Source organism: Glycine max, chromosome 18, assembly GCF_000004515.6.
Source record: "Glycine max cultivar Williams 82 chromosome 18, Glycine_max_v4.0, whole genome shotgun sequence".
Lineage (NCBI taxonomy): Eukaryota > Viridiplantae > Streptophyta > Magnoliopsida > Fabales > Fabaceae > Glycine > Glycine max.
Genome location: NC_038254.2, coordinates 40,679,728 through 40,700,068, shown reverse-complemented (window position 1 = coordinate 40,700,068; position 20,341 = coordinate 40,679,728). Strand labels below are relative to the sequence as shown.

The 20,341-nt window shown below is 33.5% G+C and overlaps 1 protein-coding gene across 4 annotated transcripts; it reads left to right on the top strand.

Moving 5' to 3' along the window:
* Positions 1-8,868: 8,868 nt before the first annotated feature.
* Positions 8,869-16,240, top strand: LOC100783455 (protein root UVB sensitive 4). Of its 4 annotated transcripts, none has more exons than XM_041011904.1 (10): positions 8,869-9,614; positions 11,116-11,262; positions 11,446-11,592; positions 13,289-13,351; positions 13,436-13,512; positions 13,796-13,901; positions 14,480-14,585; positions 14,678-14,826; positions 14,945-15,010; positions 15,579-15,955. In XM_041011904.1, the coding sequence occupies exons 1-10, from the start codon at positions 9,138-9,140 to the stop codon at positions 15,645-15,647; spliced, it is 1,407 nt and encodes a 468-aa protein (XP_040867838.1). In that variant the 5' UTR covers positions 8,869-9,137; the 3' UTR covers positions 15,648-15,955. The 4 variants fall into 4 exon arrangements, with proteins under 4 accessions (XP_040867838.1, XP_014626597.1, XP_014626595.1 ...); XM_014771109.3 differs by having other exon boundaries at positions 8,875-9,614; positions 15,538-16,240; XM_014771110.3 differs by having other exon boundaries at positions 8,876-9,614; positions 14,480-14,582; positions 15,538-16,240.
* The last annotated feature ends 4,101 nt before the right edge of the window (positions 16,241-20,341 follow it).

Below are 20,341 nucleotides of genomic sequence, written 5' to 3'. Positions count from 1 at the left end.
ATTCTGATTTGGTCATCACACACTTCTCTAGGGGATAGAGGTTTAAGAGTAAACAAGGAAGATTTGGCTATTCGTCTGTAGAGCTCCTCTTTGTTACGGTTCAACAAACGTTGCATTTGTGTAGTCATCGCGTCCAGAAATAAGCGTTGACATCCATCCAGTTGATGATATACACCACCATTGTCACCAGCTCTTGCCATGATTAAGGAACAAAGAATTTTGCAGTAAATTAAAAAAAAAATTCATGACCTCACCACACTCTACTCACGTGTTTCTCTCTTTGATGGTAATTCACTCGTGTTTGATGCTCTCAATATAGGATTTTGTGTGATGTTTTCACTCTTGCCTTTTACCACTCACTCCCTCTTAAGTTCCTGGATGAATCAAAGTAGACACACAAGATATTTAACAGGAAAGATAGTTTAATTATCACAGACTGTGTAGCAGATTTAATTTGGATAAAAAATCATATTTGATTTTGGTTAAAAGATTAGACTTGATTTGGATTTAGATTTGATTTGGATAACAGATTAGACTTGATTTGGATAATAGATTGGATTTGATTTGGATAACAAATTAGACTTGATTTGGATAGCAGATTGGATTTGATTTGGATAACAGATTAGATTTGATTTGATTTGGATAACAAATTTTTATTTGATTTGGATAACAGATCAGATTTGGATAACAAATTAGATTTAATTTGGATAACAAATATGATAACAAATAAGATAAATAGATAAGATAACAGATATGACAAGTAAACTTCAAATGCTCATAACTTTTGCTACGGTTGTCTGTTTGAGGCCCACTATATATCAAAACGCTCAGAAGAATTCAGAGGAGAATCTAGATAAGGGGGTTTGATCCACGATTTTCTTTCCAAAAAAAAACACCTCTAAATGCCTCAATTTCGTGTTCAAAGATCAAACACCCAATTTTTTTTTTCAAAATTTCTGCAACTTTTTTTTTTGACACAAAGTGTAAAAGACACAAGAAACAAGAACAAGAACGTGACAAGAACAAGAACAAGAATGCAAATAACAAAACACAAGACGCAAACAAGAACGAAACAAGATGTAAACAAGAACGCAAATAACAGAACAAGGACAAAAACACAAACTTGGACAGAATACAAAGAAAAAGATTTGGATAGGATAAAACCTGTATCAAGAGCTGAAGCTCTGATACCAGATGATGTGAACCTGAGTAGGAGCGGATCGCTTGATACAGGATGTAGAGTTTTTGGATGATGCCACTTCCAGTGAAGGAAGATAAGTCAGGGTAGACGCCACTTCCGGTGAAGGAAGATAAGTTAGGGTAGACGCCACAAAGATTACCTTGATAAGTCTAATAATTGGTTCAACAAGGAACCCAGAGAGAAAATCTCACCCAATTTTATCAAATGCCAAAAGTCTCTTTATTGAAAATAAAAACCAATACTTATAGTGTATCTGAACAAAACGATAAAAATAGACATGGGCCTTCTAAACAGTTTGGGCCAAAATTACAATAAATAAAAATTATAACTAAAAACATATTTAACTTGGGCCTTTAAATTAGTTTGGGCCTTCAGCAACAATTAATAGTTTTGATAGTGTCTCTGCCTCTGGGCCTTCATCCTTCTCCACTTGGGCCTTCATCCTTCTCCACTCGGGGACTTTATCCTTCTCCACTTAGGCCTTCGTCCTTCTCCACTTGGGCCTTTAGCCTGCATTTGGCCAGTTTCAAGATTCTCATCACCTCTATTGTCGATAGAGCTATTGTCCCTTGTTTCTTGCTCGTCCAAGAAACTAAGCATCCACCAATGAAGTGACAACCTCCACTGGTGCTTTTTCTTTCCACTCTATCTCTACCAAAATCTGCATCACAGTAACCATGCAACCCGTATTCCTTTTCTCTCTTAAAACACATGTCAAGGTTATGAGTTCCAATCAAATATCTAAATATGTGTTTAACAGAAAATAAATTAACTTCCCTTGGTTCCTTTTGGAAACTGGCACAGAGACATACGTTGAACGTAATTTCAGGTTTGGACGCAGTGAGATACATAAGAGATCCCATCATTCCTCTATATGTCTTTTCGTCCACTTTCTTCAATTCTTCGTCCAGTCTAAGTACAATGGTTGGATGCATAGGGGTTCTCATTTGCTTTGCATCATCCATCTTAAACTTCTTTAGAAGTTCCTTCATGTACTTGGTTTGATTTATGTATATGCCCTCATCTGTTTGCTTGATTTGAAGTCCAGGGAAGAACTTTGATTCTTCCATCATACTCATCTTGAACTCTGCCTGCATAAGCTTGGAAAAATCCTTGCATAGAGATTCATTGGTAGCACCGAATATGATATCTTCCACATATATCTAGATGATTAGGAATCAACTTCCATAATCTTTGCGAAACAGAGTAATATCGACCTTTCCTCTTATAAAGCCATTTTGAGTTAAAAAAGAACTCAACTTTTCATACCAAGCTTGAAGAGCTTGCTTTAAACCTTACAAAGCTTTATTAGGTTTGAAAACATGATGACGATAGATAGAACTCTCAAACCTAGGGGTTGTTCCACAAAGACTTCTTCCTTGATATGTCCATTGAGGAACACACTTTTTACATCCATCTGACGCAACATGATACCATGATGAGCAACAAAGGATAGTAAAATGCGTATTTCCTCTAAGTGAGCAACAAGAGCAAAAGTTTTAGTATATTCTATACCTTCCTATTGTGAGTAACCTTTGGCCACAAGCCTAGCCTTGTTCCTCACAACCTTACCTATTTCGTTTAGCTTGTTTTTGAACACCCACTTTGCTCCAACAACAAATTTGCCTTTGGGGAGTTCTACAAGCTTCCAGACATCATTCTTTTGAAACTGGTCCAACTCTTCTTGCATTGCCTTAACCCATCATTCATCAGAATAACATCATCTATGTGTTTTGGCTTGATCTCTAAAAGTAGAGCTATATGCTTGAGAGAGTTCCTTGTCTGGACTTTGTCCTTAGGATCACCAATGATATGGGACTCTAGATGATGTTTCCTCAGCAAACGTCCAGTTAGTTCTCTTACTTTTTCAAGTTGATCATCCACTGGTGAGTTGGATGCAATCTTTTCTTAATTGGATGCAACAGCAAACTTAACAATATTTTCTATTTTCATCTCTACAAAAGGACGTGTACAACTCTAACATTGTGGTGTCAAGCTTATTTTCATTAAATCTTACACGAATGGCCTCGTCCACAGTCAAGGTTATTGTGTTATACACTCTATATGCCTTGTACGATTCAGAGTATCCAAGTAAGATTCCAAAATCACATTTGGAGTCAAACTTTCCAAGGTTATCCATGGTGATTAAAAAGAAACACTAACATCCAAATTGGTGGAAATAAGAGATGTTGGGCTTTCATCCCTTCCATAACTCATAAGGAGTCTTTGTTAAGATAAATAACATGCAGTGTTTACTGCTTTAGCCCAAAAGTGTTTGGGAATTGAGTTATCGTTAAGCATGGTCTTAGCCATTTCTTGAAGAGATCTATTTTACCTCTCAAAAACTCCAATCTGTTGAGGTGTTCTTAGAATGGAAAAATTATGGTGAACCATTCTCTTCACAATTTTTTTCAAAAAGATCGTTTTCAAACTCTCTCTCATGATCACTTCTGATTGAAGATATACAAATTCTTTTTTATTTTGAATCTTTTTACAAAATTTATAAAAGGTATCAAAAGACTCATCCTTGTGGGTTAGGAACCTAACCCATGTCCATCTAGTGTAATCATACACTATGACCAGACCATATATGCATCTAGAGAGGGATGAGGTCCTGGTTGGTCCAAACAGGTCAATGTGTAGGAGATCTAAAGGCCTAGAAGTAGAAACAACATTTTTGGCTTTAAAAGAACTTTTTATTTGTTTCTCTTTCTGACAAGCTTCACAAAGAGAATCATCTTGATATGACAACTTTGGAAGTCCTCTTACAAGGCTAAGCTTTTGAAGCTTTGAGATTAACCTCAAGCTTGCAAGACCAAGTTTCTTATGCCATACCGAGTGATGCTTTTTTTACTGAGAATAATCATGACACCTTTTGACTAGAAAGATCACCAAGTTTAATCTTATAAAGATTTCCTTGTCTTTTAGCAAAGAAGAGTGAAGAGTTGTCCTTGTTTTGGATGATACACATATCCTTGTTAAAGATGACATTATATCCACTATCACATAATTGACTTATGCTCAGCAGATTGTGCTTCAACCCTTTAACAAGTAGAATGTTATTAATGAGAGGATAGGGAGAAATACAGATCTTATCTACACCAATTATCAGACCTTTCTAGATTTGAATATTACCTCTTCACCATCAGAGTTAACAGTGTCATCAAGTTGAGAATCCTCATTATTTGAACTTACGTCAGTGCTGGTTCTGCTTTATTGGTGGATGCATAAACTATCAGACACATATTGGCTTCTTCGTCACTATCCTCATCAGACAATGAATCATCCAGGTCCTCCCAAATGCTCATAAGGCTTTTTTTTTGGACTTCAAGAATTTTTTCCTCTTATCCTTTGTCTTTTCAAGATTAGGACATTTTGACTTGAAATGTCTTGGCTTCTTGTACTCATAACATATGACTCGACTTTTCTTCTTCTTGTGGAAGGATCTTTTGGACAAACTATTAAACATGGAGGAGTTCTTGTTTTTCCACATCTTTTTTTATCATTTTGGTGATCAGACTTAGCTCGTCATCTTCTTCATTAGAGTCATCATCGTCAGATTCTTCTTCTGAAGCATCATTAGCAGCAATGGCCTTGGATGATGACTATTTGGACACAAAGTTGCATTTTGGTCTTTAAGCCGCAAGGTCTAGCAACTTCCCTTTCCTTATCCCTTAATCTCGAGCAAGCTCTTGCTCATGGACTTTAAGAATCCCAACGAGCTCTTCAAGAGTCATTGAATCAAGATACTTGATGGCTTTTAAAGCTGTAACCTATGGTCTCCACTTTCTAGATAAACTTCGTAAGATTTTATCAATGTGATCATAATTATCATAATGTCTACCTAGAGAGTGAAGTTCGTACAAGATGGTTTGGAAGTGTCCAAACATGATTTGGATATCTTCTCCCTCTTCCATATTGAAGAGTTCATACTTGCATGTCATAAGCTCAACTTGTTATGTTTTATCTGAGAGGACCCTTCGTCGGTAATGGCTAAGGTGTCCCACATTTGTTTGGCACTTCTAAAGCTGTGAACCTTGGAATATTCTTCTTGTGATAGAGTGCACAACAAAGCATTTCTTGCACGTGAGTTGAGAAGAAATATGGATTTATGGTCATTCGTCTATTTGTCCTTGGGATCTCATTCTTTTGAGCATCTAGGGGAATGTGATTGTCCTTTTCTACAATATCCCACATATCAATGTGAGTGGATTAAAAGAAGGCAATCATTCTTTTCTTCCAGTAGTCATAGTTGGCTCCGTTGATCATGGGAGGCTTGTTCATAACAAATCCTTCTTCCATCATTTCAGGAATTTCCTTTCCTCTGCTTTGTCAAGAGCTCAACCTAGAGGCCAATATTTGATACCAACTGAAGAACCTGAAACACACTAGAAGGGGGTGTTGAATAATGTGATGGATAAAAGCTTTATCTTTCAATAACTTTGAAGTCTTTTTTCGAACAAATATCAATGGATGACAGGCTTCGTCTAAGGGGTTCAAAATCACTTTGTGCTTAAAAACTAGTTCACAAAACTTGGACACAATTTTGTGCACTATGGCACAAGTGCTTATTGAACCTATGGATGTTACTTTCTAATGATAACTTTTTAGTACTTGAGGATCGAGTAATTGTTTCATTGCCTTTGTACTATGAGCTAAGTGCTAAAGCATTTGTCTTCTAAGGACTGGATGCTGAGGTAGTATCATCCAGTGACTAATACTTTGGCTATTGTCCAAAGCCTTTATGTTCATGCTTTCTTCTTGTATCTCATAGAGATAGATAAGCCTGTAGCTTAAGCATGAAAGATTAATACATAAAATTTATACTTTGTTAACATCAAAATCTTAGGGATTTAGTTGTTTGGTACAGTCCAATGTGACTTGGACGCAGCCAGACTTAACAATATAAAATTCAACAATTTTTTTTTATCCAAATACATATCAAAAAATCAATTTTGATGCAAATATTTACGACTAGATACTATAAGCATGACATGATCAAAGACAAAAAGAGAGAGATATATATCATCTTGTTCTTCACAATTATGTTCCTTTATTGTTTTTCCTTTTCTATAGGCTCATGGCATACAGACTTCAAATCCATCAACTACACACAGAAATGAGAGAAAGAAAATTAGAGCAATAAAAAATAAATGGAAATTAATAAAAGGCAAAATTAATTGAAAATGTAAATAAAATAACACAAAGACAAATAAAAAGTCTATAAAATGTAAGAAGTTTTCTTACATTGCCTACATCATTTCTTCTCTATTCTCTCTTCAGATCAAAGACTTTGCCAATACAACACCATACAATTCATACAATTCAATTTAATGGAATAAAAATGATTAATGTAAAAAAAGGTGAATGTTGAAAAATAAAACTATGGGAGGCAAACAATGTGTACTTGTGCAAGTGAAACTATGAGGAAAAAAAAGTTAAAGGAATAAAAAAAAGTGAGCCCATACTTCATATATATATATATATATATATATATATATATATATATATATATATGTATGTATGTATGTATGTAAAAATTAACATGTGGCAAGTGGAATGGAGGTTGATCAGTTTCTATAACTATAGACTGATTTAGAGACCGCAAATATTCAATCATCATATAGACTAATTTAGAGACTATTTTAGAAACTAAAAGTGCTTGCCACTAAATCAATTTGTATTGTCATTTATCAATAAAATTTGAAATGTTAATAGAGACTGTATATAATTGTCTAGGATTAAGGGAGTCTATCCTAGAATTTGATCCAATTTATATCAACATTGGATTCTATATCTACTATTTGTTCCGGTAGTCTGGTTCGAGAATTTGTCCTTCTAAAGAATCTATTTAGGATTCCGGGAGATTGGTTTATGGATTCAGTAACAGGATTGTGTCCTGAGACTATTTGTGAGGTTCCGATGAATGGTATTGTCAAAGACAATATTTTCAGTCTCTTATTAAGATGTAATAACTATAAACAAAATTTTTAGCCACCATTAATCTATTTGAGACTAATTGTTTGGTCTCAAAATGAAATAATATTAGGTTGAATAGTTTAGTTTTTAAGTTTTTTTTTTTAAAAAAAAAACCTAAAACCAGTTTTAGTTTGGAGTTTTTTTTCTTCAAATTTTATAAACTAGTTGTAAAATTGCATACTTCTGATTTTAAGTTCACAAGAATGGCAAAGACCAATTGAACAAAGTTTCACAGCAAAATAACAAACAAAAGGAAAATGCAAAACAAAATGTTTCTCATGTTATAATCTTTCCTTCTCCATTCCTTTGTCTATCTTTTTTTTTACTTGAGGTCAAGGTCCATTGTGAGCACCATTGATGAAAGGAAACCCCTCACCAGTCCCATCAAATACAATAACAAATTATAGTATAAAAATGATTTTTCTCTCTCTCTAAATTGGTGAATAAACAATGTACAATAGAAGAAACATGATTCGATCATTTGTGTTCTCATCGACCACGACCATTGCCCTTATAGAAGAGAAGAATGACAAACCAAGATCAGAAACACAAAAATGCACAACCGCCACTCCAAGTGATGCAAACAGATGATGAAGTGGCTCAAGGTAATGGTTGTGTATTGCCATGATGGAAGAAAAAATCAATTGAAAGCTTGGAATCATTTCAATTGGCTAGAGCCAAAGTTGGATAAAAGGGCTTAATGCAAGTATTGTAATGCCCTTATTGATTATGAGAATGATACAAGTTCAATGCTCAATCATGTGTCAAGATGTCTAGATGACTCCAATAAAGACACAAACAAGAGGATAAAAAAGCTTCATCCTCAATTACTGATGAGAATATGAACTCTTCTTCGTAAGACAAATTTGACTAAGATTTGTGTGAGAAAGGAATGGTAAAGATATTTGTGTAATCTAAACTTTCTTTTCTATTTGTAGAGCATCTTTCTTTAGGGAGGTATTTGAATATTTTTGCAACCAAAATTTAAGATTCGATCACATTATACCTTATCCTATAAAATTATAACACTGTATCATATACAAAAGGCAAACTTGAAGATTTTTTTGTCGTAGCATTGTTAGAGAGTTTATCCTATTACTAATGCGTGGACCTCACCTCACTTTAAACTCTGACTTTAGTTTTGTATGAACTTCATATTCTAGTTTAGTTTTAATAACTGAAGTATAGTATCGTGGTCATGAACTTAGTTACAACATTAATATATACCTTTAATAAGATTTAAATATTTTTTTAGTTATTAGAATTTAGTATTTTTTATTTTTTGTCTTTTTTGTAAAAAATATTTTTTATTTTTAATCCTTACAAATTAAGTTTATTTTGTTTTTAATTTTTAAAATACTTTAAATAGTACCTTAAACAATAAAAAAATATCATATAAATTATGATAAAGATGAAAAATAAAATAAATATAATTGATAACGACTAAAAATAAAAAAAAATATTTTACAAGGAAAAAAAAGAAAAAAAAGTTATAATGATTATAAATGTATTTAAGCTTTTTAATATTTTTTTAAAAAAATTATAATAAAAATTATTTGTAATTAGCAAGAAATATATACTAAAAGTCCATTTTATTTAACTCAATAATATTCCTCTCTTTCTTATAAAAAAATAAAATAATATCCCTCTAATTTAAATTAATCTTTTAGCCTATGAATCTCCATAACCCTTGGCGGCTCAATATTTCTCCCTAGCTAATGAAGTGTATTCCTCTCAATATTTTTGGAAGCACAAATTCTCCCTTTTTCTCTGCCTCCAATCCCAATATTCTCTTCCCTTCCTTTCTCTTCTATTCATTTGCAGCAAATTGCAACCTTTCTGGCTTTCTCCAACTCCCACCACTCAAGAGCCCGAAACATTTGTCTTCTTCAAACCAATAGCAGAATAAAGTGGCTTGACTCTCTTCGAAGCTCCGTAATCTCACGTTCAAACTCTCATGCCATTCTCTCTTCACTTACCCACCAACCACCCCCACCCCACATCATGTCACCTCCCAAACCCCAAGCAACCAACACCCATTAACCAAAATCCCATTTTTCGGAGATTCTCGGCCTTTTCCTCGCTCAGAACCTCCCTCGACTGCGTCTCCGATGGAAGGGTCGAGAAGGGCTCTTCTTCTTCTTCTTCGCTGCCGCCGCCGCCAATTCGGCTTCCCTTTTTGGTGAGGACCCCCGCCAGGGTCTCGAGATTCTTCTGGACTGGAAACTGCTTGCAGGTCGCCGTGAGCGTCGACGGCGGCAGAGCGGCCGCGGCCTCCGGCGTGGATTTCGATGACAGGTGGCTTAGGGCGTGTGGCTCTGTTGTGTGGGACTTCTTTATTCCGAGAGGGGTCACCGGGAACTATGTGGAGTATGTGAAATGGAAGCTTCTGCATCGGGTTTTCAGCTCCGCGCTACAAGTGCTTGCCACTCAGGTACTTACTTTGCAAGGCTTGTTTGTTTGTTGGTTGCAAAAACTGTTTTTTATTTATTTTTATTTATCTAATTATTAAAAGGACACAACTTAGATGCTTTTGATGACAAATGTTAGTTTGTTAGAATGTTAATTTTGTTAGCAACTCGTGACCTTTCCCATCTTCTCTTCTCTCTTAACAATCCAACCCCCACCTTACAGCAGAAGACACAACTTAGATATAGTTTGATAGGTGCTTTTGGTGTAATTCTCTGATTGGAATTGATATAGTTTTCATCTTGGCTATCCACGAATTTCATTACATATCTAAATCTGAGGAGGGGGAAAGGAAGGGAACCATGGCTTGAGAGTAAAACTCAAATGGAATCATATTGAATAGAACGAAGTAACTAACTCCTAATTGAATCGGAACTGTTAATTAATTTTAACAACTTCACTAACATCCTGTTTAATATCAACACGGGAACTCTAATTCTGATTGGAGAACAACACTCAAATTACTTATGGACCTACATCTAAGTTTTGTGTTTTTTTAGATTTTGTTTTGTCTCCTCTGCTCATTTGAAAGTCTTTGTCCCATGAGTATATTTTTGTTTTCTAAAAGTTTGTCTCCTAGGCACTTGAATAGAGCATTTGAAGAAAACAGAAGAAGAGGATGAAAAAGCATTCGTGGGATGTTTCTGTTTTTTGGCTTTTAAAATACTCCTTTTGGAAACAATTTTCAAAATTTAATAGAATTTGAACGAGAGACTGATTTTGCTGAGTAGTTTGGAATTAGTTTAGAAAATAGTGAGAAGAGAATCAAACATGATGTGGGGTTTAAGTTGTTAAATGACTGTTTTGTTTTGTGCTATGTGCCTACGTGATGGGGTTTTTAAGGTTTGCTTTGAAAATTGATAATACCTTATGTGTTAATTCATGGGGAAAAAGTTTAAACCTTATTTATTAGTCTATTACCATTTGTTCTATGCATATCATCAGGAGTGTGTGTGTGTGTGTGAGAGAGAGAGAGAGAGAGAGAAAGAGAGAGAGAGAGGTTGTCATGCGTCTTATTTGTGTGATGGATTTATTTGCTTAAAAAAATTTATTATCCCTTTTGTTTTACTTACTATATGTGGAAAAATTCAAACTTGGCTTATCAGTCTGTTGCCACATGTTGTGCATATTCATCAGGTGCGTGCATGCACCACCCATGTGAGACAAAGATTGTTGCGTGTTTTATTATGTGATGGATTTGTTTGATTTTGATAATTGATAATCCTTGATGCATCAATTCATGTGAAAAATTCAAACTTGGTTTATCAATCTATTGCCATATGGTGTGCATGTATTCAGGAGGGAAGAAAGAATGAGTAATTTAAACAGGGTTCTCTGTTTCCTTATCACATAATGAATGTCACACATTTTATCCTCGTTTAAGTTGCGATGAAAGTTCTTCTAGGTCTCACTGTAGTGGTTTTCCTTGCATGAGAACTTACTGTATTAAAATGGATTGGTCTCAGGCAATGTTTACAGCCATGGGAGTTGGATTCTCCTGTTCCCTTCCATCAGCTGCTGCCCTTAATTGGGTCTTAAAAGATGGTCTCGGACGACTAAGCAGATGCATATACACTGCTAGCCTAGCATCTGCTTTTGATACAAATTTAAAGGTATTTTAACTTTCATTTTTGAACGAATCTATGTTCATTAAAAAGTCACCTGAACTTCTGAAGTATAACAATTTGAGGTGATGGTGGTAATTGAAATTTGAAACTGTAGTTTGATATACTAATCATATATGAAGAAATCTGATGAATTTTTCTCTTCATCTTTTTGTTACCTGTTGTAAAAAGAGGGTCCGGTTCACTACATCTGTCCTTTTTGTTGCAAGCATTGGACTTGAGTTACTTACTCCTGCATTTCCTCGATGCTTCCTGCTTCTTGCAACTATTGCCAATATTTCTAAACAAATAAGCCTGGCTTGTTACTTAGCAACACGGGTAAGGATCAGACCTCCTCTACAATATATAGTTCTCTATTAAATTGATTTTTTTTAAATGTCTCTTGTTTTGGAGCCGTTCTTTGTATGAACATGGAATATAAGGTGGTATGGTTTAATTAAGTCACATAGAACAAGGAAACTAGCAATCAGTATGACAAGTTATCTACCAACAGAAATCCAGAGGTCTAAAGAATAACTGACCGCTTTGAAGGTCCCATTCACATACTTGAGAACATATTTTTATTACATAATTATGGTTAGCATCTATCCGTGTGAAACAAAAGCTATCTGTATTCAAACATACAACACAAACATGCAACCAGAATACTGGCAAAGTACATCAATGACTGAGATCCATCAATATAGTAATTAGTAATATCATAATTCATACACAGCAACCAAATCTCTGAATTTAAAACATACTCTTACAGGACTTGCAAAAGTTGTTATCAAAAGGAACAATACATCAATAGTTAGTGAGTTATTATATTAGCAGCGCAAGAATTGGTCATTTCTTTCTAATCTTCTCTAATTCCTCACCCCAACATTTTTACATCATTTCATATAACAATAGAATGTGTAATAAATTTAATGCCTACCTAGAACACCGCTTTCTTTATTTTTCTTCCAAAGCTGTCAGTTTTTCTTTAGAACTCTGGATTTCTGTTGGTAAACAACTTGTCATACTGATTGCTAGTTTCCTTGTTCTATGTGACTTCTTAAACCATACCACCTTATATTCCATGTTCAATAATGCACAAAGTGCTTTTGATAGCATGAGCTGCCCATCTTTTCTATTTGTTTGATGGTTGTGGACTGTGTAGTCAATAGGGGCTGCTATCGCACTGGAGCGGCCCCTGGCCGCGACAGAGACCTCTGTTGTGGGGCGGATTGAAGTAGCGGCTGTCGCATCCGCTATCGCGCCGGAGCAGGACGGCGCTATTGCGGGCTCTACAGCAGTTTTCAACTGCTACTTGGATTTCAAAAGAAAACTTGCAAATACCCTCATGCCACCACTGTGCCGGATAGTCTTTGACTTCCCTTGTGCCGTCGTCGCCGACCTCCCTTATGCCATTGTCAGCCTACCTCTTCCATTTGAGTGTCATGATTTTCAATTTTTCACTATGGCTGAGCAAACAGAACATGGGTAAATGAATCAAGTCCTTAAGGTTTTAACCTTTTAGGGTTTTTTCCCCCTCTTTTTTATTCTATTGGGCCTTGGGCCTCAAGTCCACCATGTATCTACCAGATATTTTTACAAGTGTAACTTTTTAACTTACCTAAATTGCTATGTGGTAAAATAAATCTGTAAACTGTTAATATAATAAACTAAACAGAGCATAATATATGATACAATAAATTAAAAATTATAGTAACAAAAAATATAATCAACTAACTAATAATAGTAATAAAACCTAAATTAAATATAATATATAATATAAGAAACTAAATAATAAAAAATTCTAAATCATATAAGTAAAAAAAGATTATAAATGTTATTAAAAAATACAAATTATATGTATAATGCATGTAAAAATCTACAACTATATATATATATATATATATATATATATATATTAAAATAGCGGTCTTTCTGCTATCTGCTATCCCATTTTAGGGGTCGACCGGTATGCTTGGTTTAAAATAGCATCTTTTGACCCATGAATTTTGGTGTTTTCACTTTGTTTAAACAGTCAGCTGTTCATCAAAGTTTTGCAATAGGAGACAACCTTGGTGAAATTTCTGCTAAGGCACAGGTCAGCATGTGTGTTTCTTTCTTTCTTTTTTCCATAATATGTATCTTTAATGCATTATTTTCTGATTTTTTTAATATCTTTCAGATTCAAACAGTGTGCTTTGACATCCTTGGTCTTATGCTTGCTGCACTTGTTAATCTGTGGATAGAGAACCATCGAAGGTTGTTATCTACCTCCATTAATTAAATATTCTTTATACACACACGCACTAATTAAATGTTATTGTTCATTAGATGTATAATACTATAAGTTGGCTAAGCTGTGGAACTAAGAGCTGTCTTTAGTGCATTTTACCTCTAGAATTCAATGACCTTATCTTTAATAAGGGGAAAAAAAAAAGTTTTACATGATGTTACATAGCTAATAGACTTGTGATGGTGTATGATATATTTTTCTAGTTTTTATTGTTTATCTTTTAACTGAAGTTATTTCCTGGTTCGCAAGACAACAAGCAGGTTTCCATTACTTTATTTATCCCTTTTTTGCTGCTATGGATCTCTTTGGGATTTATCAAGGACTAAAGACTGTCCATCTTCAAACCTTGACCAAGGTAGGTTTTCTGGTGGCTTCAAATATAAAATTGTGTGGATTAAATTTTTCTAATTTTATAATCTAGGGACAAACTGATTGACTGCAAGTGAATGGAGTGATTTGATGAACACTATTTTGTTTTCTTTGTTTTACATTAAAAATGTAAAGTGTGATGGGATTCAGTATATCTCCACTTTTAGACAAATTGCAAAGAACCGAGTTTTAGACAAACTTATTGACTGAAAGTGAGAAACATGAGTGATTTGATGAACACTATTTTGTTTTCTTCGTATAACATTAAAATGTAAAGTGTGATGCGAATTCAGTATATCTCCACTTTTAGACAAGTGCAAAGAACCAAGTTTTAGATTTGCTATCATTACTGACACATGAAAGAGGAAAAGATTTTATTATTATCATATGTTGGTCTAGTCTTTTTCTGTTTTGGTATTTCCTTTTTATTTGCTCATGTTACTCCTCCACTGGTATATTTTGTTTTATAAAAACAGGCTTTTTTTTAACTGTTTTTTGTTGTATGGCATTAGACTTTTGTCAAGAGTATTTATTTATTGTCTTGTTGGTATGTTATTGTTTTAGGATAGGCTTGAAATTATTCTGAGCACTTGGATTGAGTGTGGATATGTGCCATCCCCTGCAGAAGTGAGCGAGAAAGAAGGAATTAACTTTCTGGGAGTTAAAGGTGGTATGCTGCTGACTCTTCTATTTCTGTTCAATACTGTCCAAGTCATGTTCTTCAGTAGTGAGCTTATAGTCACCTAATACGGTTCGATTCAGGTAAATGCTTGTGGCCAATTAGAATAGGGTGCTTAAATCCCAAGGACCAAATACCAAAGTGGTCAATGAAGACAATACAATGTATAACAGATGAGGATTATTACTTTGTATGCGTGGAGATCTTTGAAGGATTAAAAAGAATTGGAAAGGTGAGAACATTATTATGAGAGTATCCTGGTGGACATATTCTTCCTCATAACATCCTATGAAGTAGCGTTTTCTAACTGTTTGTATTTTGCTTATCTCTTTTGGTGGTAAACCTTCTAGCCGTCTATCCTTCTTTCCATACGCGAAGGAGCTGAAGCAGTACATATAATCATGGGGATGTTGCAGGTAATTTAACCACTCCTTGGTGTTTTTTCAACTATTTTATGATTAATGCACCATTACTGGTAGCTAGTTGAATTTGGATCCTCTCTTGTTATGAGAAAGACAAACAATTACAGTATGACTCACAAATTGTTTGTGATGGGTCCCTTAAACTTGCTTTTGTATCTTTTACTTTCATAACGTATATGCTAGCAAAACACTTTTTAACACTCTTTTTAATGCACACTTTCTATTATTAAATGAAATTTATTGGAAATCCCAAAATTGTATATTTAGAGTCCTATTCATGATTTTGTAATTATTAATAAATTTAATCAATAGTAGAGTGTGTTAGAAAGAATGTATTAGAGAGTGTGTTGCTAGCACTTATACAACATAAAAGGATCCAAATCCAACAGATTAATTTGATTTTAGCTGGAGTAAAATACCCTCCATTTACTTTGGGAGGTAAAAACTCTGACCTGAAACCAGTTTTGCTCGTTTTAATGATCTTTTGATATGACACTTTAAAAACAAAATGGAATGTTTAGGCTTGCTACATCAGAAGGGCTCTACTTATGAATAATACTAGGTGGGAGATTATTATAGAGGAAAGCCATGCATCAGATTCAACAATGGAGGATTGGTTTGTAATTGTTGAGGATGCAAAGAAATCTGCAGAAAGGGATACATCTAATTTGATTGAACAAATGGTGGGAAAGGGTTGGATGGCGAAGAACATTCTATTATCAACACAGGAGCAGACTCGATACAGTTTTATATGTGATTAAAGATAGTTTTCAAAATTTGGCTGGCTCCTTAGTTCAACGGGAGTGTTTGGGGATACATACCATTCATTTTGAAGATTAGACTAAAGAATAAGGTCAAAATTGCGTAGTATATTCACAACTTTCATTGTAGCCAAAAAATATTCCTAACTTGAATCTTCTGCTGGGAGGGTGTTTTTAAGCCGTTGCATTGATTATGTAATGTATACATAAATCATAATGTATACCTAAATTGTATTATTACACATTTACATAAAAAAGGGCTATAATCTTTTTTTTTCTTCATGTAATTTACTATTAGTCGTGCATGTGATTCTCAGTGGAAGTGCCGTGCGGCAGAATGGTTAGGGTAGAGTTAATTTATGTCCGATGCACCATTACCAAGGATTTGGATTCCTGTTGTCACAATCTATGGTCGGTATGTTCAAAGTATTTTTAAGTTGAATTTATTGAAATGATTTATGAACCTTCAGATCTTCATCAGACGGCTCTTATCGTCTGACTGCGTGAATGTGTCATCTCTCTGGCCGTAGAAAATCCGGATCCTATTAACAATTACTCCTCAATAAAACCTCAAATCAAATTATCATTTGATGATGATTTTCGTGTCACGACTAAAATTGCAATAGCTGACAGCCAATGATTCCATTACTTATGTCACTTTAAGAAAAGAAATTAGATAATTTTAAAAATTAATAAACAAATCAAAATTAGATTGGGAATTTACTTTTAGAGTACATAAGTTTTTTTTTTTTGTTGAATAATACATAACTTCAACGATAACACTCAGTTTTAGTGTTATTTTTTTCTCATTTAAATATGTATTTCATGCATAATCTTGAAACTAATGTTACCAAACTATAATTTTCATAGCTTTGCCTCCATGGATTTGTTTATGTCCCCCCGTGGACCTTTTGTATTTATTCTTTCTTTTTTGGAATATATATTTTTGGTTGGCGGCTGTGGATCTCTAGTGTTTTGGGGTGTCAACGTAGTTAGAATGAGGCTCTAGAGGGAGGTTTTCTGGCCTTTTCGGCGTAGGATAGAGCTTTTTTTTTTTTTTTTTCTGCTTTCCTATGATAGCATTTGCTTCGTCGGTTGCTGAATCGGATGCTTTATCTGCGCGGTTTGAAACCCTTTGGAAGAGAAAATGCTTTGCCCAGGTCTATTAAAAAAAAGAAATTAATGAAATAATTTTTTTCCTACTTTCTGAAATTACATTCCTACACACAAAAAATCTTTTTAACCGTGTATCCTTTTTACTATAGTCTCTTTTTATATCTCCCTAAATTGAGTATCAACAGTTTTTTAAATGAAATTGTTAAATAGTTAAAATAATATTATATCACAATTTAAATTGTTTATTATAATTTTCAAATATAATTTATATATTGAAATATTTTTATTCATTATAAAATTTAATTATAATATAGTTTATATATTAAAAAATCTATTATGTATTTTAATATAAAATTAAACATTTACTATGTCTAATCTACAAACTAAAATACCAAGAGACAACGATTATCAAAATGAGTTTTGTCTCTTCTTTCTATTTTTAGATTTTGTCTAAATTAATTAAACTAGTTTACTTTTTAATATAGTTGTTTAAATTTTAATTTTATTTTTATAACTTTAAAAACAAAAGTACTAAGGCATTGAATTATCAATTACTATTTGTGGGCTTGAAACTTAATTAAGTTCAGCCTAACCCTAATTCATGAAACTTCTTTCTTTTACACTATGTTTGATAAAAGAGAAATATTATGCAAATTGAGAAAAGGGAGAGGAAATAGAGATGTTTAAAGGAGTTATAAGGTTGACTTGACGATTGAAGGGAGAAAACGGAAGCAAGAAGTTGTGGGTTCAATTTAAAAAATAGAGATATTTAAAATTAATGTTGTTTACTATAAATGAAATATGAAGGAAAGAAAATAGAAGTTAGTAGGGCCTACTTGGAAAAAAAATTGCCACACTTATTTATTTATTTATTTTTTTACAATAACCTTCCATGTTTAAGAGGAGGAAAGTAATGGTTTTGGCACAAGGTGAAAAGAGAGACTAGGGTATAATATTACTATCTAATTTATCACTATCATCATATCTTTGTAAAAAAAATCAATTTTCTTTTCTCTTTGATAATCGATTAGTCACTTCTTCACCTTTCATAGTAGTGCCATTGTGCACAACTTAGTTTCCTAGCCCTCGTTGCCTTTGCTTCCACCTTGTAACCATGGTATGTTGTCAAATTCTTAATTGTTTGGGATGCAATCATGATCCATTTGCATCTTTTCATTCAATTATAACTCAAATATTTGTTACATGTAGTGTATGTTTGCCTGCTCGTTTGTTACGCGCTTTCATCTACCTTTTCCATTTCCAAATTCAAAATATACGTGGAAGCTAGGAAGATTTGCTTCCCTCAGATGTGGATAATCATGTCAAGAAGTTCAAGTCAAACATGTTGGTAGTAGTATGGAAATCAATTTTCTTCATTGAAAATCGATTTTATGGTTAGAAAATAACTAGATAATTAATTTTTGAATGTGTTTGGGAGAACGATTTCCATTAGTGAAAATTAATTTTGATGGTTTGAATTTGGATTATGTGACTTTGTTTATTAGTTTCACGACCCACACTTGGATTGTGACCCACGCATAAATTATGATTTTCTTAGCTTGGATAGCCTAATAATACCTCATGCTAAAACACAAATAGGAGATTAACTCAAAGGATTACCGAAAATTCAAGCGGGTTTTCACTAAAAAAATAGAACAAATCACATATTGAATAACCATTGAAAACATATATATATATATATATATATATATATATATATACACACACACACACACACACACACACACACAGAGATGAATAGATAGATAGATCCAACAATCAAATATAAGGCCACGAATCACAACATAGATCCGTGAGATAATATCCAAAACATCAACTACAAAACATTATAATTATATCATTAACATATCCATAAGATAGGATCATCTACATCTCAAAATAAAGGGATTTGCTCTATATCTATTACTACCCCTATCCTTATAGTTGCATTATATTGGAGTCACCAAAATATACTCTCCATCATAAGCAATGAAGGCCTACCAAAAAGATGGGCAAATTCCTGGGTAAGTTAGGAAATCCAGGAAGTTAGCAACTTAACCACATGTATATTTGAAGGGAAAAATGAAAGAAAAGGGTAAGTCACAAAGACTTAGCGAAAGTATAAAATATAAAGTGAACAAAAAGGAGAAAGCAAACATAACATGACTTTTCATTCAGAAAGAATTGAAATGACATGTAATAAAAATGAAAATAAATACAACTCTTTTACACAAAAAGTAATATTTATTCCTCTAAAATCATTGGAAATATAATCAACATCATAATCAAATGTAATAAACTTTACATTAGCTTCCATTTCCTTTTCCTTAGCCATGTTTCAAAGCAAGAATGTTAGAAGACATAAAAAAAATTAAGGACCTCACCACTCTTCTCATTTATTTACACTCTTAAGACAATTCCACTCAATTTTATCATTAAAATTGGCTTTTAATCGATGATAATGCTCTTTCCTTTTATCACTCAAGTCCTCTTTTACAAGTCCTTAAATAGAACTCTCAATGCATATCAATTATCAAAAGTCCATACAAATGTAAACAATTCTCACAAGAGTTATCACTAAGAAGTCCAAGACCGAGAAATACTCTAGACAAAACTTAAGGAAATTTAAAAGATAAGCAAGAAAATTTAATTGAGAAATGTTAAACTCAAAAGAAATACAAGACAAAAATGGAAAAGAATAAATAAGAGAAGAAAATAATACACAATTTAAGGATGAAAGAATAGCACCAACAATATGAAATAATGACAATCAAGGTTTTTCAAATGCAAGGGCAATGCTTTTTCTATTATTCAGCAATAAATTTCTCTTACCGTATGTTTGGATGAAAGATTTGCAAAATTTCTAAGAAATTCAAATACACAACATTTTAATTGCCTTGATTTAAATTCCTTTCATTTGTAAACATTTTGTTTGGATGAAGCAATTCAATTTCTTGTATTTTAATTTTTTTGTTTGGATAATGTAATTCAATTTCAATGAAATTCAAATTTTCATTTTTAAATATTTATTTAAAATTAAAATTTCAATATTGAATAAAAATAAATATCAGTAATTTTTTAAATACTTAAATATTCACGATCTGCGCCTCTCCCTCCCTCTCTCTCTCTCTCTCTATCTCTCTCTCCTTAGTGGTGTTGTGCCGCCATCACCTCCCTAGCCACCATTGTTGTGCGCCACCACCACCAACACATATTGTGATCCCACCTCGAGTCCCTCCATAGACAGCTCTTAGAAATCATCATGTCCCATCACTGATAGCATCCACAACACAATGTTGTTTTCTAAGAGATCGTATGAAACCATCATGCTAAGACCGTTGTTGGAGAGAATAGTGAGAGAGTCGAGAGATGACACCGTTTTAGCTACAAGGGAGGTGTGGTTAATGTATTTGAGGCTGTTCCAGCAGCCATATTGATAGCCGAGGGA

What these genes read in the sequence shown, in the direction of transcription:
- LOC100783455 (XM_014771109.3), top strand. Translation starts at nt 9,138, where the DNA reads ATGCCATTCTCTCTTCACTTACCCACCAACCACCCCCACCCCACATCA. An exon ending in TACAAGTGCTTGCCACTCAG is followed by an intron (nt 9,615 to 11,115) that starts GTACTTACTTTG and finishes GATTGGTCTCAG; the next exon opens with GCAATGTTTACAGCCATGGG. An exon ending in CTTTTGATACAAATTTAAAG is followed by an intron (nt 11,263 to 11,445) that starts GTATTTTAACTT and finishes TGTTGTAAAAAG; the next exon opens with AGGGTCCGGTTCACTACATC.